General features: G+C 66.4%; 1 protein-coding gene across 4 annotated transcripts in view; it reads right to left on the bottom strand.

Annotated features, from left to right (window-relative positions):
* The window catches only part of SRGAP3 (SLIT-ROBO Rho GTPase activating protein 3), a 54,820-nt gene extending 29,254 nt beyond the window's left edge, over positions 1–25,566 (bottom strand). For 3 of the 4 annotated variants that reach the window (XR_010989658.1, XM_068157744.1, XM_068157746.1), the window contains exons 1-4: positions 25,253–25,566; positions 3,678–3,870; positions 2,697–2,859; positions 420–482 (exon numbers count right to left, since the gene is read on the bottom strand). Coding sequence is in view for 3 of the 4 variants with exons in the window: in XM_068157744.1 (XP_068013845.1) it covers positions 420–482; positions 2,697–2,859; positions 3,678–3,870; positions 25,253–25,319 (486 nt within the window). In the remaining variant the exon portion in view is untranslated. Of the gene's footprint in view, positions 1–419; positions 483–2,696; positions 2,860–3,677; positions 3,871–11,750; positions 11,841–25,252 lie in introns of those variants that run through there. The other variant, XM_068157745.1, reaches the window with a different exon arrangement.
* Positions 25,567–27,403: the final 1,837 nt, after the last annotated feature.

Here is a 27,403-nt window from a genome sequence, read left to right as displayed (position 1 = left end):
GCTCCTGGGGAGGAGCTGAAGGACTCAGGCAGTGGCACTGGGACAGGCTGGGGCAGTCCCTGCCTGGAGGAGTTCCAAGAGCAGGGCCCAGGAGGACTGAGTCTCTCTGCACAAGCAGGAGCAGCAGAGGGGCAGAGCCTCCCCAAGCCCTGCACAGACATCAGGCTGCAGCCACGGCCTGGCAGGCTGGGCAGGGGCAGGGGCAGGGGCAGGGGCAGGTTGGGCAGGGGCAGGGGCAGGCTGGGCAGGGGCAGGCTGAGCAGGGGCAGGCTGGGCAGGGGCAGGCTGGGCAGGGGCAGGGGCAGGGGCAGGCTGGGCAGGGGCAGGCTGGGCAGGGGCAGGGGCAGGCTGAGCAGGGGCAGGCTGAGCAGGGGCAGGCTGAGCAGGGGCAGGCTGGGCAGGGGCAGCTCTCCACTCACCGTGTAGAGCTCGTTGGTGACCTTCAGCAGCTCCTCATGCATCTGCAGGCCAATCTCCTTGCTCTGCAAGACCAAAGGAAGCAGAGTGGAGACTCTGTCACACTCAGAGTGCGCTTCTGAAAGGCACAGTGAGACTGCAGTGCACTACAGGCAGCAGAAATGGGGGGAGGAGAGGCCACGGTGGAGGTGCTCTGGGGTCCCATGGGGCACAGGCTCCCAGTGGCTGATCTCTGCAGTGCCATCTCAGCACCTCCCCTCACTGCCTGCCTGTCAGCCACATCCACACCTTGCCCTGGCCATCTCCAGTGCCAGGAGCAGGGCTCAGGCTGCCAGCTCCAGGGAGTTGCCCAGCTGAGCTTCCCTGCTCTGCCTCCCTCGCCAGCAGGGCTCCTGCTGCAGCAGGCAGGGCACACAGCTGCTCACTCCAGCTGCTCACTCCAGCTGCTCACTCCAGCTGCTCACTCCAGCTGCTCAGGCTGTGCTGCAGGCCAGGCTGGGCTGCACAGGAGGCTGCTCCCCAGCTGCCAAGCTCTGGGGCACCCTTCAGTACCTGCAGAGCTCTGCAGCCCCTGCTGAGGGGACACCACTGCTCACCCCGAGGAGCAGCCCTCTGCCTGCAGAGCCTGCATGTCCCAGGCCAGGGCTGCTGCTGCTCAGCAGGAGGCCAGAGCTCCCTGGTGAACACCTGGGAGCAGGCAGGGCAGCGAGGGGACCAGGAGCAGATTTCCATGGTGCTGAGCACTTGCTCCTTAGCTCTGTGCTTCCCCACACCCCAAATGCCACCCCTGCAGATGCCACCCACCCAGACACCCCCTCTCCAGACACCCCCCCTGCTTCCCCAGACCCTCTGCATCTACAAACCAAACCCTGCCAGCCCCTCCCTGCACCCACAGTGTGTCACAGCCCATGGATAAATCTTGGCTGGGAGGGATTCAGTGTGACAGCTCTGCAGAAAAATGGCCCCCAGCCCCCCCCCAGAGCCAGCCACAGCCAGCAGCGGAGCCACAGCTGCAGAGCTTTAACCCCTCTGCACCCCACGCTCCTGCAGGCTCCCAGGGGTGCCTCAGGCACAAGGGTGTGCACAGAGCAGCTAAGGCCTCCTCCTCCTCCTCCTCCTCCCCTGAGCTCCCCCTGCCAGCTGCAGGGCTGGGATGGACGTCCCAGCAAGGCTGTCCCCAGGCTGCTCCTGCTGCCCCTCATGTGCCCCATGCCTCCCAGCAGACACGGCTGCCAGGCCCCACAGCCCCTCAGGAACAGGCTGCAAGGGATGTGGTGGAGGCTCCACCCCTGCAGGCATTCAAGGTCAGCCTGGAGGTGTCCCTGCAGTAACCTGGACGCCCCCAAGGTGGGATCCATGCTGAGGGCAACCATGACACAGCTCAGCCTCCCCCTGGCCTCCCCTTCCTCTTGATCCCTGATTCTAAGCAGGCATCACCCCACAAAGCAGCCCCCCTGTATCTCAGCAGCTCCTCTGCTTCAGGAGCTCCAGCAAGGCACCATCCCAACCCCCCTGAGGCACTGCCGGTGCCCCCCCCGGAAACACCTCCCTGGGGCTCCTGTGGATGACTCCCCAGCAAGCCACTGCCTGCCCCCCAGGGCCTGCCCCCTGCCTGGCCCCCTGCTCCTCCCTGGAGCTTCACCCAACCGGCCTGGGGGTGTCAGATGCTGCCCTGTCCTCTGCAGCCCTGCAGGAGCCCTCCCAAGGTCACCACACTTCCACCTTCCATCCCTGGCACTGCTGCCAGCTCAGGCACCGGGGGACACCTCCCTCCTCCTCCCCTGGCACCTCAGGCTCTTTACAGGCCCTGGGCCAGCACCCCCTGGAGAGGCTGCAGCGATATTCCTGCTCTGCTGGAGGATGTCCCTGCTGACGGCAGGGGGGGGACCGCAGGAGCTCTGGAGGTCCCCTCCGTCCCACAGCACTCTGGTTCTGTCTCTGCCTGGCGCAGCTCTGCTCTGCAGCACCTCCTGGCAGCTCGGTGGGGCAAGGTACCTCACCCCCCCCCCCGCTCCAAGCTCTTCCACAGCAGTTCCACGCTCCAGAAGCCTTTGGCTGTCACCTCGCAGCGTTTGCACCCTGTCCCTCCCCACCCCGCAGCAGCTCCCTGGAGGTGTCTGCGGGGAGCTGCTCTGGGCCTGCCCTGCTCTGGCTTCCCATTTCCCCGGGCAGAGCTCCCAGGCCTCCGTCCTCTGCCTCCACTGCGCCTCGGGAGCCCGCCGGGGGCAGCCCCCCCCGAGCCCCCTCGGTGCCCCGGCAGCCCCCAGGCCCCTGCCCACCTTCTTGAAGAGCCTGATGACGTCGTCGCCGACCTGCGCCAGGCGCACGCTGACGTTGTTGAGGAAGATGTCGTTGAGGGTGGCGTGGTCGCGGCTCTCGCGCCGCGTCTGCGTCAGCACCAGCGACCAGCAGCTCACCGGAGACAGCAGCTGCTGGTCCTTCCTGCGGGCACAGCACCGGCTCAGGGCAGCGCCCGCAGGGCACGGACACGCGCGCCGGCACTGCAGCATCCCGCAGCGCCCTAACCCCGCAGCATCCCGCAGCGCCCCGGCCCCACAGTGCCCTAACCCCGCAGCATCCCGCAGCGCCCTAACCCCGCAGCATCCCGCAGCGCCCTAACCCTGCAGCATCCCGCAGCGCCCTAACCCTGCAGCATCCCGCAGCGCCCTAACCCCGCAGCATCCTGCAGCGCCCCGGCCCCACAGCGCCCTAACCCCGCAGCATCCCGCAGCGCCCTAACCCTGCAGCATCCCGCAGCGCCCTAACCCCGCAGCATCCCGCAGCGCCCTAACCCCGCAGCATCCTGCAGCGCCCCGGCCCCACAGCGCCCTAACCCCGCAGCATCCTGCAGCGCCCTAACCCCGCAGCATCCCGCAGCGCCCTAACCCCGCAGCATCCCGCAGCACCCTAACCCTGCAGCATCCCACAGAGCCCTAACCCCGCAGCATCCTGCAGCGCCCTAACCCTGCAGCATCCCGCATTGCCCTAACCCTGCAGTGCCCTCACCCTGTAGCATCCTGCAGCACCCTGGCCCCGCAGCGCCCTCACCCGCAGCATCCTGCAGCGCCCAGCCCCACAGCGCCCTGGCCCCGCAGCGCCCTGGCCCCAGCACTCCAAGCCTCAGGGTTCCGTGAGCCCTGCTGAGTGCTGGGGCAGGAGGTCTCCTCCGACCTCTTCCTTCGCTGGGCTGCGGGGCCGTGCGCTCGGAGCGCCCCCCGCGGGCCGGCTGTGGCCCCGGCGGCCCCGCGGCTGCAGCTCACTTGAACTGGTGCTCCCTGGAGCTGCGGATCTTGGAGGAGAAGCGCTCGGCCAGCTTCTCCAGGCTGCGGGAGTACTCCAGCTCGATCTCTGCCTTCCTGCGGAAGAACTCCTGCAGGTCCTGCAGCAGCTGCAGCCGCGACTCCGACTGCTGCTCCAGGCATTTGAACTGCTCCACCAGCTGGCTCCGGATCTCTGCAGCCGCAGGGAGGAGAGGACAAGCACAGGCGTCAGCAGCACCGCCCCGGGGAGCTGTCCCCTCCCGGCCTCGGCACAGGCACCCCCGGGGCAGGGCACACGGGGCACCCCCAGAGCACCCCCAGAGCGGGGCACACGGGGCACCCCCGGGGCACCCCCGGGACACCCCCGGGGCAGGGCACACGGGGCACCCCCGGGGCACCCCTGGGGCAGGGCACACAGGGCACCCCCAGAGCGGGGCACATGGGGCACCCCCAGAGCACCCCCGGGGCAGGGCACACGGGGCACGCCTGGGGCACCCCCAGAGCGGGGCACACGGGGCACCCCCAGAGCGGGGCACACGGGGCACCCCTGGGGCACCCCCGGGGCTGCCAGCCAAGGTGGGCTCCGGAGCAGCTCTCAGTGGCCCTGAGGAAGCAGAGGAGCAGGAGGGACACCAACAGAAGCAGCAGCAGGCAGCTGCAGCCAGGGCAGTGTGCAGGGCTACCGCTGGGACTCAGCTGCTGGAGTCCTTCCCCGCAGCAGGGGGAAACGACCTGGGAAGCTGCCCTGGACAGCAGCACTAAGGGAGCCGAAGGTGTCTCAAAGACATGACCCAAGCTGGGCTCAGAGCTCCCTCGGTTCAAGCAGTGCCCACGACCCTAGCAGCAGAGCTCTCCTGGCTGGCCTGAAGAGCAAACCTCGCCAGGAAAGAGAGCCCCCAGCCCAGCTTCTGCCCAGCACCAGCAGGATGGGAGCAGGAATGCTGCAGGTCTGCAGGAGCAGAGCAGGCAGCTCAGCAGGCCTGGGCTGACCCCGGGACTCACAGGAACTGCTGGCAGAAACCAACACCCAAAGCCCTACCCAAGTGCTGCAGGAAGGGCTGAGCACAGCAGGGCCCCAGCAGGGTGGCTGCGTGCAGGAGCTCCTGGGCAGGCTGCAGAGCCAGCACAAGGCACAGGAGCTCAGGATGGGCTTTGACAGCTCAAGCCAAGGAGCTCCACACGGGCAGAAGGTGAGGGAAAGCAGGGGGCAGAGAGGCCTGCAGGGCTCAGGCTGATGCAGGGCTGCAGCCTCAGCTGCAGGAGGAGGCACCACAGCAGCCAGCCTGCTCCAGAAGTGGGAAAGCCTGGATGGGGATGCAGCAACACTCCAGGCAGCAGAGCCGTGGGGCAGGGAGCCCCACATGGCCCAGCCCCACCAGCCACAGTCCACAGCTGGACCCCACACAAGTGAGAACCCTCCTCCTCCTCCTCCCGGAGCTGTGGCATCCTGCACACCACCCCCTCCCCAGCTCCCCAGGCTCCAGCTGCTCAGACAGGGGCAGACAAAGGCAGAGGTTTCTCTGGCAACAGGATGAAAGCTTCCAGAGTCCTCCTCCTCCCTGGGCACAACCAGGAGAGCAGGGCCAAGCCAAGCTGCCAGCAGCCTCTAGCCCAGGGGCTGGGGACAGCCCAGCCACCCCCAGCTGCTCTGGGGATGCCGCTGTGTGTCCAGGAGAGCAGACAGCCCAGGGCAAGCAGGGAAGGCTCCTCCTGCCCTGGGAAGGACAGAGGCTGGGCTCATGGTGAGACAGAGCCAGGGGCAGCTCTGCTCTGCCAGGAGGGGGCTGGGATCCCAGCACAGAACAGGCTGAGGCTGCTGCAAGGCTGAGAGCAGCCCAGGGACACTGCTGCTTTGCAGGGGAGCTTCCTGCATGTCTTTAATCCCAGCCTAGGGGAGCTCCTCAGGAGCCAGCCCACCTCAAACACAGCCAGACCAGAGGCACTGCCAGGGAGCAGCCCCAGCTGTGCCCCCTGAGCCCGCAGGCAGCTGCTGCCCAGGCTGCAGCACAACCTCTCCATTCACAGCCACGGAAAAGGGAACTGAAAGTAAGAAACCAGACCCTGACCTAGGTGATTCCTGCCCTCCTGGGAACCCCCTGCCCTCCTGGCAAGCCTGGGGGGGCCCTGGGGGGAGCATGCCCAGGGAGCAGATGTGGGGCCAGGCGGTTTGGAAGCCCTGGCTCAGGGCTGGCAGGGGCAGGGAAGCACCACCCTGGGTTTGCTGCTAACCAAGCTGGCTTCTGGAGCCTGCCCCAGTCCCTGCCCCTTCAACCCTCACTCCTGGGGGCTACAGCCAGGAGCCTGGAGCTCACCATGGGCTCCCCACCGTGCCTGCAGGGCACAAGCAGCCAGCCACGAAGAGAACTTCCCTTCCTGGAGGGCTGTCGGAGCAGGGCCATCCTCCCCGGGGGCAGCTCCAGCTCCCCTCACTGTCATTTGTCACAGCAATATTCAGACTGCAGCTGGAAGTGCCCACACGTGAGCACCACAGCAGCTGAGGCTGGGCCTGCTCCCGGAGCAGAGGCTGGGGCAGAGCAGGTGTGGAGGAGCCTGCCCCGAGCAGGAGATGCTCTCCTGACAGCCTGCTGGGAGCGCCGCAGCTACTCCATCCCGGTGCCGGAGGGGAACTCCACCCCGGCAGACACAGCACACTCTCTTATCTTTCTAGGTCATCTTCCTCGATGACAAACAAGGCTGCTGCCGCCAGCAGCTCAAGACAGAACTGCTCGGCCAGCGCAGGCTCCCACCGCAGGAGACCACAGGCAGGAGGTTTGTCCCAGCCAGGCACCTGCTGCTCCCCAGGCCCTGCACCCAGGCTCACCCAGGCTCACCCAGCCCCCCCAAAGCCCAGGTGCTGGTCCCAGCTCAGCCCAGACCGAGCCAGGGAGGTCCCACACAATGTGTCCTGCAGTGAACCAGCTCCGAGCCATCATCTGCCCCACCCCCGCCCAGCCCTCCCACCACACACAGCCATGACTGGGAGCAGAAGAGGCCCAGCTGAGGTACCCCCAGCACGACCATGCTGGAAGCAGAGGCTCAAAGGATGTCTGGGGGCTGAGCCCCAGCAGGACCTGGGCAGGACTGCTGTGCTGAGCCTGCAGCAGGAGCTGGCAGTGGGTCCCTGCAGGTGACCTGCCCCAAGCCTTTCACACTCCCAACCCAGCAGGACGCAGCAGCAGCCTCGGTGGCAGCCAGCAGGACGCAGCAGCAGCCTCGGTGGCAGCCAGCAGCAGCACACTTCACTGCTTCAGACTGGAGCTTCGCTGTAAGGCTGCCTGGAAGCGCTGGAGGTGCTCAGCCCACCTGTACCCAGCCCCCCTTGGCTTAGGTAGGGAGCAAAGAGGACAAGGGCAGATCAAAGCTGTGCTGGTGACCATGAAGCCCTGGAGTCACCACAGAGCAGCTGGGAAGCACTCCCAGAGGCAAAGCTCTCCTGCCATGAGCCATGGGCAGCAGATCTCCCAGCTGGCTCTCCAGGCACTGCCAGTCCCTCTGCTCCTCACCCACGGTCGCAGTGCCCACTTCAGCTGCTGGCTGTCACCACTGGCTCCTGCAACCCAAACCCCCAGAGGCTGCTGCCAGCACACCTCCCTCCCAGGCCGACTCTGGATGCAGAGCTGGCAGTGGCCAAGCGGCTCCCGAAGGGACAGTGCCCAGCAGCAGGGGAGGAGAGGCTGGGGGGCAGCAGAGCAGCCACTCCCCTGCCCTGTGCAGGCAGCTCTGCCCTGCTGGGACAGCCCATGCTCCTCGGGCAGGAAAGGGAAGGAAACCAAAGCCCCAGCAGGCAAAGCCACCCAGGCAGTTCCTATTCTTAACTTCAGCCTCAGGCCCAGAGGTGCCAGGGCTGGAGGCTGCACCGAGCACGGAACACAACTGCCAGGGGGGAGCAGGAGCCCCAGGGAGCATGGGGCAAGGAGTCAGCAGGGGAAGCAGCATGCTCTGAGACAGGGAGACTGCACTCAGAGCTGCAGCTGCAGGGCCTGCATTCACCCAGCCTGGGTCTGCTGGGGGGGTCATGGCTCTGCTCCCCACAGGCTGCCTGCACTCAGCTGTCCCCACACCTGCCTGCCCGGGCAGCACAGGGCAGTGAGCCCCCACTGCCCAGCACTGCCTGTGCTGATGCTCTGGGAGGGGTAAGGGATGGGACTGGAGGTGGAGGAGTCCAAGGACACAGCGACACAGCCCTGGGAGTGTTTGGAGTCTGTCTGGCCTGGTTGGGGCCGGTTTTCATCAAGCCACACTTGGAAGAGGTCCATTCCAAGCCCACCCAGCCACTGCTGGCAGTGCTCTGCTGGCAGTGCTCTGCCGGCCCTGTCTTTGGGGGATCTCTGCCTGCACCAGCAGCTGGTCCCCACAGCCAGGAGCCCTGCCCAGGTGAGCTCCATCCCCAGCTGCTTCCCGAGCAGGGAGGGGATGGGAAGGGGAAAGGGAACAGCTGGGCTCAGTGGGTTTGCTCCTCCTCTGTCCCTGGCGGCAGGGAGAAGCCCCTAAGAACCAATTAAAGCATTAAAGAGAAGAGGCAGGCAGGGCTGCTGTGGGGCTTGTTGAAGGCTGGAGAAGAACAAAAGGAAGCCTCCCGAAGCAGATGGTAGGTTCTGCCCCAGAGAAAAGCCATCTCCTGGCTGCCCTGCTGGCACAGGCTGCAGCAGCTCCAGAGGCTCCATCCCTGCTCCCTCCAGCCCGCGGCCAGGGTTCAGAGGAGGCTTTGTCTGCCGGGGCCGCCGGAGAAAGTCTTTGACACTCTGAATGCCCCTGGCTGGCGTCAGCAGAGCTCTGTGCTTGGGGCTATTAAGATGCAAAGGAGAAGGCATTCAGAGTGGCAGGAATAAAGGGCTGCGCAGGGCTGTGAATCACCCCCGAGCCCCCGCACGGAATAAAGGAGAGGATGATGAAAAGGCTCTCCCCAGCGCCCCGCATTCCTCAGCCCAGCCATGGAGAGGGCTCGCAGCAAGGCGAGGCAGCGGCGGGGCCGGCGCTGGGTGCGCAGGGGGTGCAGCTCCTCGGCAGCACCGGCAGGACACGCAGCACCCACGGGTGCCAGCAGCCACCCAGCTGTGCCCGCCCGGCTCCTCTGCCAGGCTGTGCCGTGCTCCCCGGCGGGCACCACCAGCGGGGCACTGCCTGCAGGACTGGCATCTGCCCCCTCAAAGCATCCTGTCCCTGCACCGCTGCAACGCCAAACGCCTTCCTCCCCCCGCTCCCATTCAGGCCTGCAGAGCTCTCTGACTCCTGGCATTGCCATCCCCTCTCCCAGGGCAAACCATGGGGCTGGGGCTGGCCGAGGTGCCAGCCAGGGAACGTCTGTCTAAAACACTACAGGGCACCGAGCAGGGCAAAGCAGACCAAGGCGTGGGTGAGGCCCTGAGCAGCCTGGGCTGGTGTCCGTGCCCCTGGCAGGGGCTGGCACTGGATCAGCTTTGAGTCCCCTCCAGCCAAACCCATTCTAGGAGTCTGTGAACAGAGCAGATCTCGCTGCCTGGCCCGCCCCACCCCTGGCATTCCCACCAGCGCCAGGGGCACTGGGCACGCTGGGACACCCTGGGGCAGGCTCTGCCCTTCACAGGGCTCTGCCCTTCACAGGGCTCTGCAGCCTCGTCTGGAGCTCAGGCTGCAGCCATCTGCGCAGCGCTGCCGGCATCGCCCTGCTCCCACCCCTCGCACCCCGACACCTGAGCTGGGAGCAGAGCCCCACGCTGCCGAGCTGCAGCTGCTCTCTTTCAGCTGCAGCAGATCGGTGCCAGGCTGAGGAGGGTCCCCGCAGCCCCGGGAGCTGCGGCGGGGCCGTGCCGGCCGCGGGGAGCCGCAGGCAGGGGGTGCCGGGCGCAGTGCATGCGGCAGGGCTGCCGCCTGCTTCCCTGGCAGCCTCCCCCCGCAGCAGATTGCTAATTGCTGCTGATTGCTGCGCTGCTAAAATAAGCTCAGGCTGCAGTCTGCGGAGATGGTGCAGACTGATGGATCGCCAGCCCCACAGCACGCAGGAGAAGGCAGCCGGCAGCCCCCTCCCCGTGCCACCGCCCCCCTGCCACTGCCACCTTCCCCCTGCCACCGCCCCCCCTCCCCTGCCACCGCCCCCCCTCCCCGTGCCACCGCCCCCCTGCCACTGCCACCTTCCCCGTGCCACCGCCCCCCTTCCCCTGCCACCGCCCCGCTCCCCCTGCCACCCTCCCCGTGCCACCGCCCCCCTCCCCCTGCCACCGCCCCCCTCCCCTGCCACCGCCCCGCTCCCCCTGCCACCGCCCCCCTCCCCCTGCCACCGGCCACCCCCCTGCACACCCTCAGGCTCCAGCTGCGATCCCAGTTTGGAGACTCGGAGGTGTCAGGGCCCCAGCAGCAGCCTGCAGCCAGCACGGCAGGGGCTGGAAGTGCCCTCTGGAGATCACCCAGCCCCGGCCCCCGCCAAGGCAGGGCACCTGGGGCAGCTCACATCCAGTGGGTTTGGCATGCCCCCCGCCCGGGCAGGCTGCAGCCCCCCAGCAGCTGCAGAACAGATCCCAGCAGGGCCTCAGCCCCCAGCTTCCCCAGCCTGGTTTTTCCACCAGACCAGACAGCTCCTTCCTCTCTCCCCCACTGCTCTGCTGCAAACAAATTCCCAGCCTGAAGGATCAGCCAAAAATACTCCAAATCATCTCATGTTCCGCAGGCTGCCCCCCTCTGCCCTGCCTCGCCGGGACACTGCCTCCACACAGCTCCCAGACCCCAGCTCTCCTGCTCCCCGTGCCTCCTGCTCGCCTCCCGTGCCTCCTGCTCGCCCCCCGTGCCTCCTGCGCGCCCCCCGGGGCTGGGTGCCCGCCGAGCCCCCCGGCCGCAGCAGGCAGGCAGAGGCAGGCTGGGCCCGAGGGCAGGCACCAGGACACAGCTCCGCAGAGGGACCTGGCAGCAGCGACCCCCCCGCCGCCGCCTCGCCCCCCGGGCAGCCTCGGAGCCCTGCCCGGCGGCGCGGGGGAGCCAAGCCCTTGCCCACCCCTCCTCCCCCCGAGCCGGGGATGGAGCTCAGCCCTCCCTGCTCCTTCCTCCCCACCCTGCTTGGCCCTCGGCCTCTGCTGCGTTCTGCTCCGTTTCCCAACGTCCAGATCTTGTGCTGCAAGCGCTGCTGGCCTGGCCTGGGTCCTGCTGAGCCAGCACCACTCGCTGGAGCCCAGCAGAGCCTTCTGCAGCACCTCTCCCATCTTCCCTCATCTGCCTGTCAGCAATCACCACAGCATCCCACAGCCCTCTGCCTCCCGGGGCGAGACTCCAGGGGGCTCAGCCCCGTGGGCACCCCTGGGCTCCACAGCGACCTGCAGCGCTGCTGCCGGCTGCTGCACTGCCCCTGGGTGAGCGTGGGGGCAGCTGAGGCCTCCTGCAGGCAGCCAGACCCCAGGCTCTGCCCCACAGCGACTCATCACCCACCCGCTGGGAGCCTCTGCTACACGAGGGGCTCAGCCGCTGGCAGCTCTTCCCGAGCACTGCCAACGCCGACCCGAACGCTGCAGCAGCACAGGGCTGCCCCTGGCGCCACGGGGGAGGGGGGAAGCTGCCCCTGGCGCCACGGGGGAGGGGGGAAGCTGCCCCTGGAGCCACGGGGGAGGGGGGAAGCTGCCCCTGGCGCCACGGGGGAGGGGGGGGGGGAAGCTGCCCCTGGCGCCACGGGGGAGGGGGGAAGCTGCCCCTGGTGCCACGGGGGAGGGGGGAAGCTGCCCCTGGCGCCACGGGGGAGGGGGGGGGAAGCTGCAGCAGTCAAGTGCAGCCAGAGTGAGCAGCTCAGTGTCCTCATCCCCGCAGAGAGCACCCAGATGAAGGCAGCCATCTGACCCCCACTGCATCTCCAGAGCCCCCCCTGGGCAGCAGCTCTGCCCAGGGTCCTGGGCTGCTCCTGCAGAGCCCAGCTGAGCCCAGCCAGGCAGCAGTGGTGCACAGGAGCAGCTCCAGGCTCCTCTCAGGGAGCTGTGGAGCACAGCAAGCACCAAACCAGCACAAGGTCATCTTTCTTCTCCTCCAGCACATGGCCACGCAGCCTCCAGCTACAGTCCCCTGCTCTGTCCCCTGACCTTAGCTTCATTGTGCTTCCCCTGCCCTTCTCCACGCATTACTCACTCAGGATCCTTGCCTGCCCAGGCACTCTCATCTCATCACATCACATCTGGCCTTCAGAGCAGCCTCTGCCCAGCTGTAACCCAGAGCAAACCAAGTGGGGAAGGCTTTTGAGGCCACCCCTCTGATGTGACCCCAGGCTCTGCATCTCCCCTGCTCTGGAGCCAGCAGAGCACAGCTGTGACCCAAGCCAGCAGCAGCTGTACCACCCCAACACAACACCCCCCTGCTGCCCTCCTGCCCTCCCTGCTGACAAAGCACTTGAGAATCTGAAGCTGTCTGTCCAGGGCCAGGCCAGCAGCTCCCCAGGGTGACCTGGAACACCTCCACCTTCACCCCAGAGGCCGAAGGCTCTCCTCCCTGAGGGGAGGCAGCACTGGCAGCAAGAGCAGGAGCGGCTCCCTGAGCAGCTGGCACTTAGCAGCAGGCACACAGCTGCAGGGCAGAGCTGGCAGTGGCCCCACCACGCTCTGCTGTGCCTCACTGAGGGGTATCCACCACTCCCTGCTGCCCCTGCCTGCTTCCCACAGCAGCCTGGGAATCCTTGGTGCATGCTGATAAATGCAAAGCAGCCCCAAGTGCTGGGCTCCAGCAGCACTGACAGCTCTTGCTCACCCACTGAGGCTGCCTCCATCCCCACCAGGGGCACAGAGCAGAGCTCCTGCCCTGGGCCTGCAGCAGGATCTCACCACTGAAGGGCTGCCCTGACCCAAGGCTCTGAGCAGCCTGATCCAGCAGAGGATGTCCCTGCTCACTGCAGGGGGGTTGGGTTAGGTGACCTCTGGAGGTCCCTTCCCACCCAAACCTTTCTCTGACTGCATGGATCTCCTAAGCCTGCCCTGCAGACCTTCTGCCATGGAGCCCACGAGGGTGGGAGGCACAGCCTGGACCCCAGCAGCAGGACCTGCAGTCCCCAGTGCAGGCAGGCTCTGAACCTGCAGCCTGGATCCGTGGTGTACAGAACTAAGAAGTAAAGCCCGGGGGAAGCACTGCTGGGTGTCTCCCTCTGCAGAGGGAGGCTCTGCTCAGCCCAGGGCAGGCAGCAGGAGGACCTGGCCTCAGCCTTGCCCCCAGGAGGAGCTGCTGCTGGATGGCTGCTCTCCATCAGCACCAGGCAGCTGCTGCTCACAGCCCAGCCTGACCCCAGGCAAGGCCAGCTCCCAGAGCAAGCAGGGAGTGAGGCACATCTCCCACCGGGGGCTGAGCAGATCAGGTGAGCATCTGCCAGGGGTGCCTGCACTGCCAGGCAGAGCTGAAGCTGCAGCCAGGCAGGGGCTGCACCGAGCCAGAGCAGAGCTGTATTCCACTGCACTCCACTTGCAAGCTCTGCCCAGGGCTGCAGGCTGCCTCCAGCAGCGGGGCAGGAGGCTCCCTCATCCCTGCACACAAAGCAGCAGGCAGAGCTCTCGAGGCCTTTATCATTCTGATGGCCTTGGGCTGCTCCCCTCCGGGGGAGGTCCCACGGGGAGGCCTTCAGGGAGCTCATTAGGGGCAAGCTGCTGGAGCTGAGGGTGGCAGCAGGCAGGGCCAGCCTGGCACAGAGCCTGACAGGCAACATCTGAGACCCTCCCAGCCAGCCCTGGCTGCCCCCAGCGCTGGGGAGCCAGCTGGAGGTCAGGACTTAGCCACTCACTGGAAGCTCTGAAGTGCACACCCTGAGAGCATGTGAGGAAGGGAAGCTCACACAGGCACAGTGCCCTGCAGGGGGCCCAGGCTGGGGGCTCTGGGACCCCACTTCACCAGGGGGAATCCCCAACTCCTGAGCTCAGGAGGAGCCTCTCTTGGGAGCCTTGGACTCCAACCAGCACTGAGCCTGGACACAGCAAGGCAGGGCAGGTGCCCAGCCCTGGCTGATTGTGCAGGCTGAGGGATCTGCAAGCCCTGAAGCAAACCCAGCCCCAGACCTCACTGCCAGGAAGCAAATGAGCCTCAAAACACTCAGGCTTTATCCTCATGGTCTCACTGTGCTCTGCCCTCTCCCTCCACACAGCATCACAAGATCCCTTTGCCCATCACTGCTGCCCAGCCAGCTGCCCCCAGCCAGCACGCTGCAGGTGCTGGATGAAGCAGGGCTGGATCACACCCCCAGGGCATGCTGGAGGGCTCTGGCCTGGGAGGGACCTGCAGTATCACCCAGCCCCAGCCCCCTGCCAGGGGCAGGGACACCTCCCCCAGCCCAGGCTGCTCATCCAGCCTGGCCCTGAACACCCCCAGGGAGGAGGCAGCCTCAGCCTCCCTGGGCAGCCTGTGCCAGGCTCTGCCCAGCCTCAGCCTCCCTGGGCAGCCTGTGCCAGGCTCTCCTCAGCCTCCCTGTGCAGCCTGTGCCAGGCTCTGCCCAGCCTCAGCCTCCCTGGGCAGCCTGTGCCAGACTCTCCCCAGCCTCAGCCTCCCAGGGCAGCCTGTGCCAGAGCCTCCCCAGCCACAGCCTCCCTGGGCAGCCTGTGCCAGGCTCTGCCCAGCCTCAGCCTCCCTGGGCAGCCTGTGCCAGAGCCTCCCCAGCCTCACTGTTGAGAATTTCTTCCCCATGCCCAGCCTAGATCTGCCCTCCTCCAGCTCCAAGCCGTTGCCCCTCCTCCTGCTACCCATTTGGGGAACATTTGCCACCAGAACTGCTGCCCTGGTCCCCCGGAGCCACAGGCTGCTGCTGCCCAGCAGCAGGATGCTCTCAGCTCAGGGCACTTCTCACCAGCCAGAGCCTCCCCCCTGCAGACCCAAGAGGCACAGCATGCTCCCCCAGGGCCTTGGTGCCTACCCCCAGCCCCTTCCCAAGGGTCTGAGCTCCCACCCTGAGCGTGCCACACGGCTCCATGCCAGCCCCGGGGGGAGGCTGCCTGCGGCCGCGCTGAGTGCCAGCCTGGGCACCCCCAGCAGCTGGGGCCTGGAGCTGCTCTGGCAGTGCTCTCAGGCAGGCCAGCAGCAGATGGATCTGTTTGTAAATAAGCAGCTCAGTGCTGTCAGCTGTAATTGGGCTTAGAACAAGCAATCCCCACCCTGCCAGCCAGCCACCAGCAGCAGCGAGCTGCCGCGGCGGGCAGCGCCCCGCGGGCACCGGCAGGGGCACCGAGAAGGGCCCTGCCAGGGCTACCCAGGGCACACAAAAGGCTTCATCCTGAGCAGTGCTGAGCCACTTGGGGTGTCCAAGGCAGCTGGGAGCAGGCTCTCAGCAGCAGCTCCTTCCCAGGCCACCCTGCTGCATGGCCTGCAAGGGCCTCACCTCTGCCTGCAGCCTCTCCTGCACTGCCCCAGGCCTTGCCCTGCTCCTGCTCAGCTCCCTGCAGCAGCAGCCAGCAGGCACTGGCTGAGAATGTCACAGAGCTCTGAGTTTAACCATGGCCAAGTGCTGGTGGAGTCCTTGTCCTTGGGGCTGCCAGCTGAGGCAGGTTGTTGTCGTTGCAGCAGCTCCAAGACCCTCCAGCCCAGCCCCCAGCTCAGCACTGCAAGGTCACCATGGCCCTCAGCACCGTGCCCACAGCCAGGGATGGCCACTCCAGCACTGCCCTGGGCAGCCTGTGCCAGTGCTTCAGTGAGGAAAGCCTGCAGGGAGCAGCTGTGCTGCCAGCCTAGCAACTCACCTGCAGGGCAGGCTGGCAGCGGGCGCTGCAGCTGCCGGCAGGGGGCGCTGCAGCTGCCGGCAGGGGGCAGGGAGCTCTGCACACCTGCAGACCCCAAAGCTAGGGCAGAGCCATCCACCACTCCTCCTGCCCCTGCTGGGCACAGTGCCCCCCTGGCTGTGCCCAGCTCAGCCTTGTCCTTGCTGCCACCAGGGGCACAGCACAGCCAAGGACACTGCAGCAGGCGCCGGGTGCCAGCGTGGCCAAGCCTCCGTGGCAGCCCTCGGCGTGCTGCTGCGATGCCAAGGCCCTGGCAGGCACCAGGGCAGCTGAGGCTCACAGCTGGCACCCAGGCAGCTGTGAAGGAGCCCTGAGACTGCTGCCATGGCCAAGGCCCTCTGGTGGAGCCTGTCCTGCCCCCCTGTGCCCAGCAGAGCAGCTGTGTCACCACCACCTCCTGTCTCAGCAGGTTCAAGCCAAGGCTCCAGCCCTGCTGTGCCTCATCTTCAGCACGCTGCCTGCAGCCCCCCAGCAGCCCCAGTGCCACCCCCTCCAAGGCAGGCAGCACCACCACCCTCACTGCCCCAGCACTCACAGCTGCAGTGCCAGCCCACTCTGCAGCCTGGCACGGGCGTGCCCGTCCCCCCCTGCAGCCCCAGGCAGCCCCCCAGGCATGCCCGCTGCTCCCCAGGGCCCCAGCACCCAGGGGTGATGCCTTTGGGTGCAGCAGGACGCAGCCAGGCTGCAGCTGTGGCACCAGCTCCGCAGTGCCCAGGGCCAGGAGCGCTGTGCCCGCAGGGTGCCCGGGAGCAGGGCTGGCTCTGCAGTGCCCAGGGGCACTCGGCTGTCCCTGCCCCCTGCCGAGACAGCTCCCCCAGGCATTGTTTAACCCCGGTGGAAGTTCCTCCTGGAGGAGTTCTCTGCCGTGTGCCCTGCAGCATGACCTCCTGCCCAGTGCCTCAGGACAGCTGCACCGCTGCTGCATGCTCCCCTGCCCCCTGCCTCTCCTGCCTGCCCCCCAGAGCTCTCCCCAGCCAGCAGCACAGACCCCAGAGCCAGCAGGGCTGGAGACAGCTCCAAGATCCTCCAGTCCAACCAGCAACCCAACCCCACCGTGGCCACCAAACCAGGTGCCATGGCCACAGGGCTCCTGCACAGCTGCAGCTCCCTGGGCAGCCTGTGCCAGTCCCTCACCACTCCTGCAGACAGAGATTGTTCCTCATCCCAAGCCTCCCCTGGCACAATCTCAGCCTTCTCCTCTCTCTATCACTGATGCCAGGGAGCAGAGCCCAACCCCCCCTGCTCCAGCCTCCTCTCAGGGAGCTGCAGTGAGGAGGCCTCTGCTCAGGGAGCAGCTCAGCACATGCTGCGTGATCAGCAGGAGGCAAACAACCTGTTTGGGCTTCTCCTCCTCCTCCTCCCACTCCCCTGCAGCTCTGAGCTGACCTCTTCCACTGCTGCAACGACAACAACCTGCCTCAGCTGGCAGCCCCAAGGACAAGGACTCCACCAGCACTTGGCCATGGTTAAACTCAGAGCTCTGTGACATTCTCAGCCAGTGCCTGCTGGCTGCTGCTGCAGGGAGCTGAGCAGGAGCAGGGCAAGGCCTGGGGCAGTGCAGGAGAGGCTGCAGGCAGAGGTGGGGCCCTTGCAGGCCATGCAGCAGGGTGGCCTGGGAAGGAGCTGCTGCTGAGAGCCTGCTCCCAGCTGCCTTGGACACCCCAAGTGGCTCAGCACTGCTCAGATCTTGCCACCCTCCCCATGCCCCCCCTGAGCTCTCCCAAGAGACAGAGCTGATGCAGGTCCTGGCTTCCAGCTTGGGTTCACCACAACAGCACAGCTCCCACTGCCTGGGGAGGGGAAAGCAGAGCAGGGCACAGAGAGTGGCTGCAGCACACTGACTGCACTCCGTGGGAGTGAAACAGAGAGGCCAGAGGCAAAGCTGGGCCCAGGCAGGGAGGCCTTGCTGAGCCTCTGCACAGGGCTGCTGGGGGGGCTCAGCCTCACAGCTGCCCCTGGGCACAGCCCTGCAGGGTGCAGACCATGCACAGCCAGCTGCACAGCAGGGCCACCTCCCCCCCTCCCCAGCTCACTCTGGCTGCTGTGCACACCCAGCCCCAGCCCCCTGCCAGGTCTGAAGCTGGCTGGCAGCACGGAGGGCGGGCAGCTGTGCCAGCGAGCAGAGCCTCAGGGCACCTGCACAGCTCCTGCTTCCCCGTCTGGGATGGAGGGAGGCTCAGACTGCAGCTGGAGCTGCACCTTCAGGACGTGCAGCTGCTCACTGCCTGCAGCAGCAGGGTGAGGATGCAGCCCCTCCTGCAGCACAGAGCACTTCAGCTGCCCCAGGCAGCAAGCAGGAAGCAGCACTGGAGTCCAACCCACAGGCAGAGGCAGCCAGGGGCCTCGGCCGGAGCTGTCAGCACTGCTCAGATGGCTTCAGACCCCACAGCCAGCCAGGCCTCAGACAGCTGGGCAGGGCCACAGCCCCCCAGCAGAGGCCAAAAGCACCTGCCTGTGGCACTCCTGCCAGGCTGCAGCTCCAGGACCTGCTCCCCACTGCTGCCCTCCTGCCCACCTCCCCACCCCTCTGCACCCCCAGCCTGAGCAGCAGGAGTGCCACCTGAACCCAGGGCCACCCTGCCCACCCTGCAGCTCTGCCAGGGGTGCCCTCAGCAGTGCCAGGGCCTCTCTCTGAGCACTGCTGTGGTGCTGCAGGGCACAGGGCAGTGCACCCAAGGTACCCAGCCGTGGTGCAGTGCTCTGCACGGGGACAGGAGCTGCCTGAGCTCCCTGGCAGCCCCATCCCACCCTGAGGCATCAACAGTGCTGACCTCAGCATGCCCAGCTGGGCACTACTGCCTGCTGGAGTGCTCAGCCCTTGGGATATGCCAGCTCCAGGCAGGAACAGCCCCACCACAAACCAAAGCCCACAGCAGCTGCCAGCCCTTGCAGCTCTGCAGGGTCAGGGCCAGGGTCCAGCCCATGCAGCTGTCCTCTAGAGGTGAGACAAGGGACACCAGGACAGGTCCCCTGGGGCCAGCTCCTCAGAGCAAGGCTCACAGCCCAGGCTGCTGCAGCTCTCCCCAGCTCCAAGCACAGCCCAGGGCACTGCTGGGCAGCCGGGGGGGCAGGTTCAAGCCATGAGCAGCAGTGTGGCTGCGTGGGCTCAGCTGCCCCCCGCCTGCCCTGCCCTCCCTCCAGCCCAGCAGGGCACAGAGGTGAGGCACACAGCAGCCACGAGCAGGAAATGAGGAGGAGGAAGGGGAAGAGCCTCCTCAGCAAGAGCCTCCTGGGATGAAATCAGCTCTGGGGATGAAGCAGCCACCCGGGCTGTAAGCAGGGGGAGGGGAGTTCACATCTGAGCTGCTGGAGGCTGGCACAAGGGGCATGGCCCCTGCCCAGCCCAGCACCACCTGCTCACAGCCCTCCATGCCCAGGAGCCTCTCAGCAGCTCCAGTGCCTGAGTGCCCACTGCACCTCAGGAGGTGCCTGCTGCCGTGCTCAGGGGGCAGCCTGGCCAGCAGCCACTCAAACACAGCCAGGCTCAGGCACCAGAGCTGCAGGGGGAGGGGAGGGCTCCCCCCACCTTCCACAGGCCAGCAGGGCAGGGGGGAGTAAATCCTGCCCCTGAGAGGTGCTGCAACCCTGCACCCAGACCCTGCAGAGCCTCCTAAGGAGCTGCTGAGCACCTGCAGCCTCTGCTGCTGCACTTGCAGCCCTCCAAACCCTTCAGCTGCAGCCAGGAGCAGCTCCAGGCCACCAGCTGTATCCTGAGAGGGCTGCACCCTTGCCACTCACCCTGCTGCACCCTGGCACCTGCTGGCCTTACGAAGCCCAAATCCCTTCCCTGCTACTGCAATCAGCTCCCAGCAGAGTCCTGCATGTCCCCAGACCCCTTCCTGAGCACAGGTCGTGACCTCTGGGCTGGGCTGACCAGCCAGCACTGCTGACCACAGGCAGGACAGCCCCTGGCACAAGGGAGATGCTGGAGGGCCTGGGCACTCCCCATGGGGCAGCCCCCTCGGCACCCACACAAGCCAGAGGAGCCGCTGGGGATGCCCAGCCCGGTGCCCTTCAGCCACACACTCCCCCCTGGCCCCACACAAGAGCCCAGCCCAGGGACACCACCAGCCCTCCACAGCAGAGCAAAGCCCAGAGGAGGCCTCCCCACCACCCCCACTTCCAAACACAGCTGGATTCCATTTCTTTGATGAATCAGGAGACACCAAAGTGTGGGCACCATGCCCCAGCCCCTTCCCATGGGCAGCCCAGGCTGTGCCCAGGCTGTGCCCAGGCTGTGCCCAGGCTGTGCCCAGGCTGCAGGAGCAGCCTTGCCTTCCATTCCACAGGGCTGCTCCCACAGGAGCCCCAGGGTTTCAGAAGCTGCCAATTGTGACCTCTGCCCTCTCCTGGGGAGCTTGGAGCCAGAGCTGCAGCCTGCAGCTTCCCCTCTGACAGCAGAGGAGCCCCAAACCCAAGGCACTCCAGGGAGGCCACCCCAGCAGCACCCCCAGGGAGCAGGCAGGAGCTGCTGACTCAGCAGGACCCTCCCAGCCTGCTGCAGCACTCAGGACCTCAGCCCTGCAGGAACCCTCTCTGCCAGCTCATCCTTATCAGGAGCCACATCTGCCCTGCTCTGCTCTCTGCACTTGGCCTCCCAGGCCCCCAGGCAGAGGTCTCTAAGAGCCACGTGCCAGGGCCATGCCATCAGAGCCCCCCACGGGCCCCTGGAGGTACTCATCAGCAACCCCCTTCGGGAACCAGCCCAAAAGGAGCAATGCTGAGCACTCCTCCTGCAGCCCTCCTCCTGCAGCCCTCCTGCTGCAGCCCTCCTCCTGCAGCCCTTCTGCTGCAGCCCCACAGCAGACACTGGGTCAGGTTGATCAGCATCTGCCATCTGCTGCAGATGGCTCTACCAAAGGCACCAGAGCCAGGCCAAGGCTCCCAGCTGGCCCTCAGGTCACCCTTCCCACACTCTGCCAGGCCAGACAATGAAGCCAGTGGAGATCCTCTGTCTGATTCTGTCCTCAGCACTCAGCAGTGTCCCAGCAGCACACCCAGGAGCTGCATCTTGCTTCCCTTCTGCACAGAACCATTTCACTCAAGGGGCTGTTGAGGCTCAAGCCTCAATGCCTCCTCCAGCTGGGACCAAGACTCCCCCTTGAGCCACAGTCCCAGCAAAGGAACTTCCCCAAGTGTCCTGAGCAACGTGGAGAGGGAGCAAGAGGGAGGAGATGAGGGCAGAGCGAAGGGAGGCGATGCCTGCAGCAGTGGAAGGAAGCTACCAAGCAGAGGCAGGCTGAGCTAAGCTGCAGATCTCCTGTGCAGGAGGAGCAAGCAGCAGAGCTCAGCTTCAGCCCCAGCCCTGCAAAGCCTTGGTAAAGCTGTTCTGTGCTAGCTCCATCCAAGCTCCAGCTCTGCTGCCCCTGACACAGCAGAGCAGGGAACCATCCCTCTGCCACCCTGCAGCCAGACGCAGCCCTCCAAGGCCACGCTCCGGAGGGCCACCAGGGATGCCCTTCACCCACCAGCCGCCACTGACCCGCAGCAGCCTCGCTGCCAACCGTACCCAAACAGCTCACACAGAGACCTGAACCTTGCCAGGGCAGAAGGAAAGCTTTGTGGAGCCTGGTGAGCACCAGCAGCCCCTGGGGACGCTGCCCAGCCTGCTGCAGGGCCCACGGTGCTGCAGCGCAGATGGCTGCAGCCACATCCCCCACACCAGTCCCTGCTGCTGCACAGCCCCAGTCATGGCCTTGGCAGTAGCAAGGGCAGGACACTGCTTTGTCTCCCTGGCCAGAGGGACCGATGAGAAAGGTGTGTCTGAGCACAGAGCCCCCAGGTGTGCGCCCCAGGAGCTCCTGCACCCAGACCCCGGCAGCAGCCCCACCGCGGCGCTGGGAACACGCAGCGCTGCCCTCCCTCTTCAGTGCAGCCACTCCTGCCTGCAGGGCCGGGCAGGCACGGGAGAAAACCTGCCTCCTGAAAGGGGGCCTCGGGGTTTTCCCTCTAGTAAGATCAGGCAGGGAGCTGCTGGCAGCCCTGCAGCCAGGGCTCAGCTCTCTGCTGCCAGCGGAGCGAGGAGGCAGCGCAGCGGCCGGGGCAGGGCAGGGCAGCAGCCAGGGCAGGGCAGCAGGCAGGGCAGGGCAGCAGCAGAGCCCATGGCGTGGCAGGGAGCCTGGCAGCGGGGGCTGTGCTCTGGGGGGGGGCACAGAGAGAGCTCCCCAGGCAGGGGCAGATGGCAAACGCTGCAGAGCTGCAAGGGCAGCCAGCCCCACTCCAGAGCAGCCTCGGGCACCCCCCGGCCCCTCCACAGCTCCAGATGGACTCCCACAGCCCTGCACCCCCCACCTTCTATCTTTGCACCCAGACGAGCAGACACAACCTCCAGGGAGGGGCAGGCGATAGGCAGCCCCTATGGCTGCTCAATCAGCCCAGGGCAGGCTGGTGGCTGCCCAGCCAGACCCCGCTCAGCCGCTGCTGCTCCCCACACAGTGCCTGGCCTCAGCCACCCTTCCTCTGCCCCTAGCACAGGAGGCCAGGGGCCCTGGCTGCTGTTAGTGACAGGCTGTCCCCAAACCCTCCCAGGCCTTTGCTCTGCTTCCCAGCAGCCAGCATGAGGGCTTCCAGCACACCTTGCCCAAAGCCAGCCCAGGCAAGCCTGCTTCTGCCACTGTGCCATGCCCAGCTGCCCCTCACGCCCAGCGGGCAGCCAAGGATCCTACAGCAGCACAGGACAGCTTGGGTTGGAAGAGACCTCCAAAGCCATTGAGTCCAACCACCACTGCTGGATGGTCACTGCCTCAGAGAGCCCAGGTGGCACCTCAGCACCCCCAGGCTGCCTGGCAGGTCACACTGCCCAGCAGCACCTCCAGCCCTGCCAGCCCTCTGCTGCGAGTCCCTTTCACTCCCAGCCACGCCAAGGCACTCCCTGGCAGGCTCAGGCAGGGCTTCCCACCCTCCTCCCTGCTGTCCTATTGCCCCACATGGAGGCCACCCCTGTGCCGTGCTCAGAGCCAGCCCCATCCTGCCCAGCAAGCCCTCACTCCTGCAAACATCCATCCTTGATCATCCTCATCTGGCAGCTCTGCCGTGCCAGCACCTCGTCCGCGCCTCCTTCCCGGCGCTGCCCCTTCCTCCCTGCCTCCTTCCCATCTTAGTGCCTCTGGAGAGCTGGGCATCCATCTTCAGCAGGCTGGCAGGACTCAGATAGGAACAGAATAATGACTAAATCCCCGAGGGAAGCAAATGGGGAAACTGGGATAATGAGGTGGCCTACATGAAAGCCCTAGGAGGAGCCGAGAGGCCCTGCAGAAGGGGAGCAGCGCTGGAGGGGGCTGCTGATGGTCACTGCCACAGCCTCAGGAGAAGGCTGAGGTGATGGCAAACCCTCCCTGCTGCCAGGGCTGCTAACATCAACCACACAGATCTGCTGTGCTTGCACACTCAGCACACAACTCACCGAGGAGGAAGCCTCTCTCCCTCTGCAGAGCATCCTCACCTCCTGGGGCCCCAGAGACACCAAGCACTGCTCTGCACTAAACCTTCCTGCTCAGCTCCCTCTCCTCCCACTGCCCCTGCTGAGTGATGGCACATGGGTTACGAGAGACCTCTGCCACCACTCCTCTGGAGCTGGATGTCCATCCTCCTCTGATAGCTCGGCAAGGTGGGCAGGACAGTCACCCAGGTCCCTGCAGGGAGATGACAGCAAGGGGGACAGCTGCCAGGACACAGCCATGAGCTCCAGAGCCCCTTCACCGAGGTCACCCTGAGAACACACTGCTCCTGTAAGGGGCCTGATGGAGCTGCCCACACCTCAAAGGCAGCAGGCAGGCAGCACACACGGACACTGGGGTCAGACTCTTCCTGCCCCAGCTTCAGGCACAGCTGACCCTGACCACATCCAAATGCACCTTGACTGTGATGAGACCCCAGACCGAGTGCCCTCCGCCTGCAAGCAGTCACTTCTGGAGGTGTCACCAGGCACAAAGCAGAGCCAGGGAAATGATTCCAGCCCATCAGGCAGCTCCATCTGCGTTACAGCTGCCCAGCACAGCAGCCCAGCCCCGATGGCTGTGGTGCAATCAAAGCCCTTCTGCAGCACCCGGCGCTCACTGGCTGCCATATGGAAAGCATGAGGCTGCAGCAGCCAGGCCAAGAGCCATCACGGCAAATGGATATTCCACTTACAAACAGCAAGGAGAGAAAATGCTGGAGATGCCTGCAGCACAGCTCTGGGAGCAGCACAGCTCTGGGAGCAGCCCAGCCCCAGTCCTGATGGGGCCAGCTGCCAGGAGCCCCTCTGCGGCCCCAAGCCCACGAGAAGAAACTACCTGGGCCAGGCCACCTCTGAGAGGACCACAGCAGCCCTGGAGGAGCAGCTCCCCTCCCGTGGCACAGAACAATACCACAAGCTAGGAGAGGATTTCATCTGCCTAACTGCAGGGAGCAATAACATCAATTTGCCCAAATTACACACAAGCAGAAAGGTAATTGGCACTGAGCAGAGCGTGTTGTGACTGTTACATCACTCTTCAGAGCCAACTACAAAAGATTGAGAAGCAAGAAAGTAAACAATGGCAGGAAACCAAGAGACAGCCCCTTCCCCAAAGCCCCTCCAGCTGGCACCGCGCTGCAGCACCTCAGCAGCCTCAGCTCCAGGCACTGGATGTGCAGAGAGGACAGCGCCCAGCTGAGCCCAAGACCCGCCACGCACGGTGACCTCGGGGACCCCAGGGAAGCCGGTTAGCACGTCCAGGGGTTAATTGGCAGCAAGCTGGGTTATCATTTTAATCAGCCCTGCCTCAGCCAGAGGCTGGCTGATGACAAAATGGTGAACACATCCCTCTGGGGAACACATCCCCCCGGGGAACACCCATCCAAAGGCAGCGCTGAGCCCAGCCTGAGGTAAGAGGGGGCTGGAGGGGGGCAGCTCCACGCAAAGGCATTAGGGAAGGAGCTCAGTGTGCTCAGGCTGGAGATGGGAGGAGGAGCTGCCATCAGCTAACAGAACTCAGAATGGCTGCAGTGAGATCTACAAACAGGTTATCCAAAGAAATCTGCCTCCTGCTCCTGACAGCAAAAGCCCTGCACTGCTCAGAGGGAGATGGCTGCAGAGGCTCCGCTTCCTCCTGACCACACACCCTCCGCAGCCCGCAGCCATCGCTGCTCCTTCACCGGTACCAACTTTGCCACGCTAGGTCTAACTGCAGGGCAAAGACAGGTGGAGCCATGATGCCCGGTGGAGCCCGGGCTGTGATGCCCGGTGGAGCCCGGGCTGTGATGCTCGGTGCCTCAGCAGACAGCACCTCTGATCACATTCTTCCCCACGAGTTCCAAAGGGAGCAGTCCGCTCCCAAGGTTTCCATGCTGCAACACCAGGACTTGCATAATGATGATGATGATGATGTCCCCCGAAAGCGCCGGGCCTGATGCACGGCGAAGTTGCTTACATAAGCCTTACAAGATCCACATCCCCCCTCGCTCTTTACCGAATCACCGCAATAAACCTGGGCTTCGCCTCGGCTCCCCCAGCCCACCGCTGCAGGCGGGGAGCGCTCCCCGAGCCACGGCTGCCCGGCGCGGAGCCGCGGGAGCCCCGGAGGGCGCGGGCCACCTTCTCCCGTCAACACGGACCCGTTTCTCAAGGATTTTTTGGGTCTGGTTACCGGCAACTGGCGATTACCGCCGGTCGCCACGCCCGGGCGGGCAGAGCCGGGGCTGCCGCAGCCTGTGCCTCCGCCAGACCCGGGGCCGGGAGGTGCCCGCGCCCGGTGCTGCCGCAGCGCCCGCGGGGAGGGGTCGCCGCCGGCCCCCACCCCTCCCCGCAGGCTCCCGCAGGCAGCGCCGGCCCCGCCGCGGCCCCCGCCCCGCCGCACCCCGCACACAAAGGCGGCTCCGCCACCGCCGCCGTGCCCCGCTCCTCGCCCGCACTGCAGCGGCCCCGCTGCGCACCTTTGACCTGCGCCTCGTAGTCGGCGATGATCTCTTTGTCCTTCTTGAACTTGCCCTGCGATGACATCGTGCGGGAGGGCGCGGAGTGCGCCGGGACGGGACACCCGCCTCCGCTCCGCTCGCCTCCGCTCCGCTCCGCTCCGCTCCGCTCTGCACCGACAGCCCCGCCGCCTCCGCCGCCGCCTCCGCCTCACCCGGCCGCGGCCCCGCCGCCGCTCGCGGCTGCCTTCATTGGCGGCGCCGGGGACACCGCGCAGCGCCCGGGCCCCGGCGAGAGCCGCGGAGCCGAGCCCAGCCGAGCGGAGCCGAATCGAGCCGAGCCCAGCCGAGCCGCTGCCCGCCGCCAGCCGAGGCGGGGCCCTGGCGCCGCTCCCGCGCTCAGGTTGCGCGCGGGGCGGAGCGGGGCGGGGCCGGGCCGCCGGGGGGGGGGGGCGGGGCGGGCTTCCTCGCGCCCCTGCTCCTCCTCCCCTGGCCCGTGCCTGGCGGGGCCCCTGCGGGCGGGGGGTGGCGGCCCCGGGGCGGGGCCGCCGGGGGCGGGAGGGAGCCTTCGGCCGGTACCCCCCGGCCGCGATGTCCCCGCGGCGGCCCCGCAGCTCTGTGCGTGGAAGGCGCTCTGTTAATTGCCGCGCAGGGCCGTCCTCGGTGCGGTAACGGCACCCCAGCCGCCGTGTCCCCGGCCCGCGGCGCCCTGCAGCTGCACAGCGGCGGCACAGCGCAGCCCTGTCCCGAGCGCCGCTGCCGGGGCTCAGGGACCTGCGCTGCACGTGGCGCCGCGCCCCGGCACGGACGGTGGGGCCAGGGAAGGGCAGCAGAGCTGGGGAAGGGTCTGCAGAGCGGGGCTGGGGAGGGGCAGCTGAGGGGGCTGGGGGTGTGCAGCCTGGAGCAGAGGAGGCTGAGGGAGACCTCACTGCTCTCTGCAGCTCCCTGGGAGGAGGCTGCAGTGGGGTGGGGGTTGGGCTCTGCTCCCAAGGTACAAGTGATAGGACAAGGAAAAAAGTGGCCTCGAGTTGTCCCAGGGGAGTTTCAGGTTGGCCATGAAGAGCAGTTTCTTCCCCAAAAGGGTTGTCCGGTGCTCCCCCAGGCTGCCCCGGGCAGCGGTGGAGTCCCCATCCCCGGAGGGGTTTCAGAGCCCTGCAGGTGTGGTGCTGAGGGCCATGGGGTGGTGGTGCCCTGGCAGTGCTGGGGCAGGGTTGGACTCCATGGTCTGAAAGGTCTCTTCCAACCCAAATGATTCTAAGATGAACAACAAAACATTTGGCAACTGTGATACCCAGGTGAGGAGCCCCTTGAGGCAGAGAAAGGAGCTCTCAACCCATGCTCCAAACCATCATCCCTAATGACTTTCCCGATGGTGCTGGGCCACAGAGATACTTCGGTCCCTTACAACAGCCCCCGGGGAGCCAGACCTGCTGCGTGGCCTCTGCAGCCCCCGGGGAGCCAGACCTGCTGCGTGGCCTCTGCAGCCCCCGGGGAGCCAGACCTGCTGCGTGGCCTCTCTGCAGCCCCCGGGGAGCCAGACCTGCTGCATGGCCTCTGCAGCCCCCGGGGAGCCAGACCTGCTGCATGGCCTCTCTGCAGCCCCCGGGGAGCCAGACCTGCTGCATGGCCTCTCTGCAGCCCCCGGGGAGCCAGACCTGCTGCGTGGCCTCTGCAGCCCCCGGGGAGCCAGACCTGCTGCGTGGCCTCTGCAGCCCCCGGGGAGCCAGACCTGCTGCATGGCCTCTGCAGCCCCCGGGGAGCCAGACCTGCTGCATGGCCTCTGCAGCCCCCGGGGAGCCAGACCTGCTGCATGGCCTCTGCAGCCCCCGGGGAGCCAGACCTGCTGCATGGCCTCTGCAGCCCCCGGGGAGCCAGACCTGCTGCGTGGCCTCTCTGCAGCCCCAGCTCTGCTGCCGCTCCGCACAATGAATCCTTTTGTTGCCGCCTTGTGTGGGGTGAACTGAGGGAGCTGTGATGATTCACAGTTATTCTACCAGCTTACAAAAACTGACCCAGGCCTATTAAACAAATAATGTACCTAGCCCCAGCAGCAGCACAGAAGAGCATTCTGCACTTGCAGCAGCCAGCAGCAGCCCTGCAGGGGAGGCAGACAAAGGAAGCGCTGGCAGGGATGCTGTGGAGCAGCAGGGCTCAGGGCTCAGCAGCCATCGC

This window comes from Melanerpes formicivorus, unplaced genomic scaffold, assembly GCF_026170545.1.
Source record: "Melanerpes formicivorus ecotype bairdi unplaced genomic scaffold, bMelFor1.0.p_v2 SCAF_38, whole genome shotgun sequence".
Lineage (NCBI taxonomy): Eukaryota > Metazoa > Chordata > Aves > Piciformes > Picidae > Melanerpes > Melanerpes formicivorus.
Note: the sequence above shows the minus strand (reverse complement) of the source record. Positions and strands in the feature narration are given on the sequence as shown.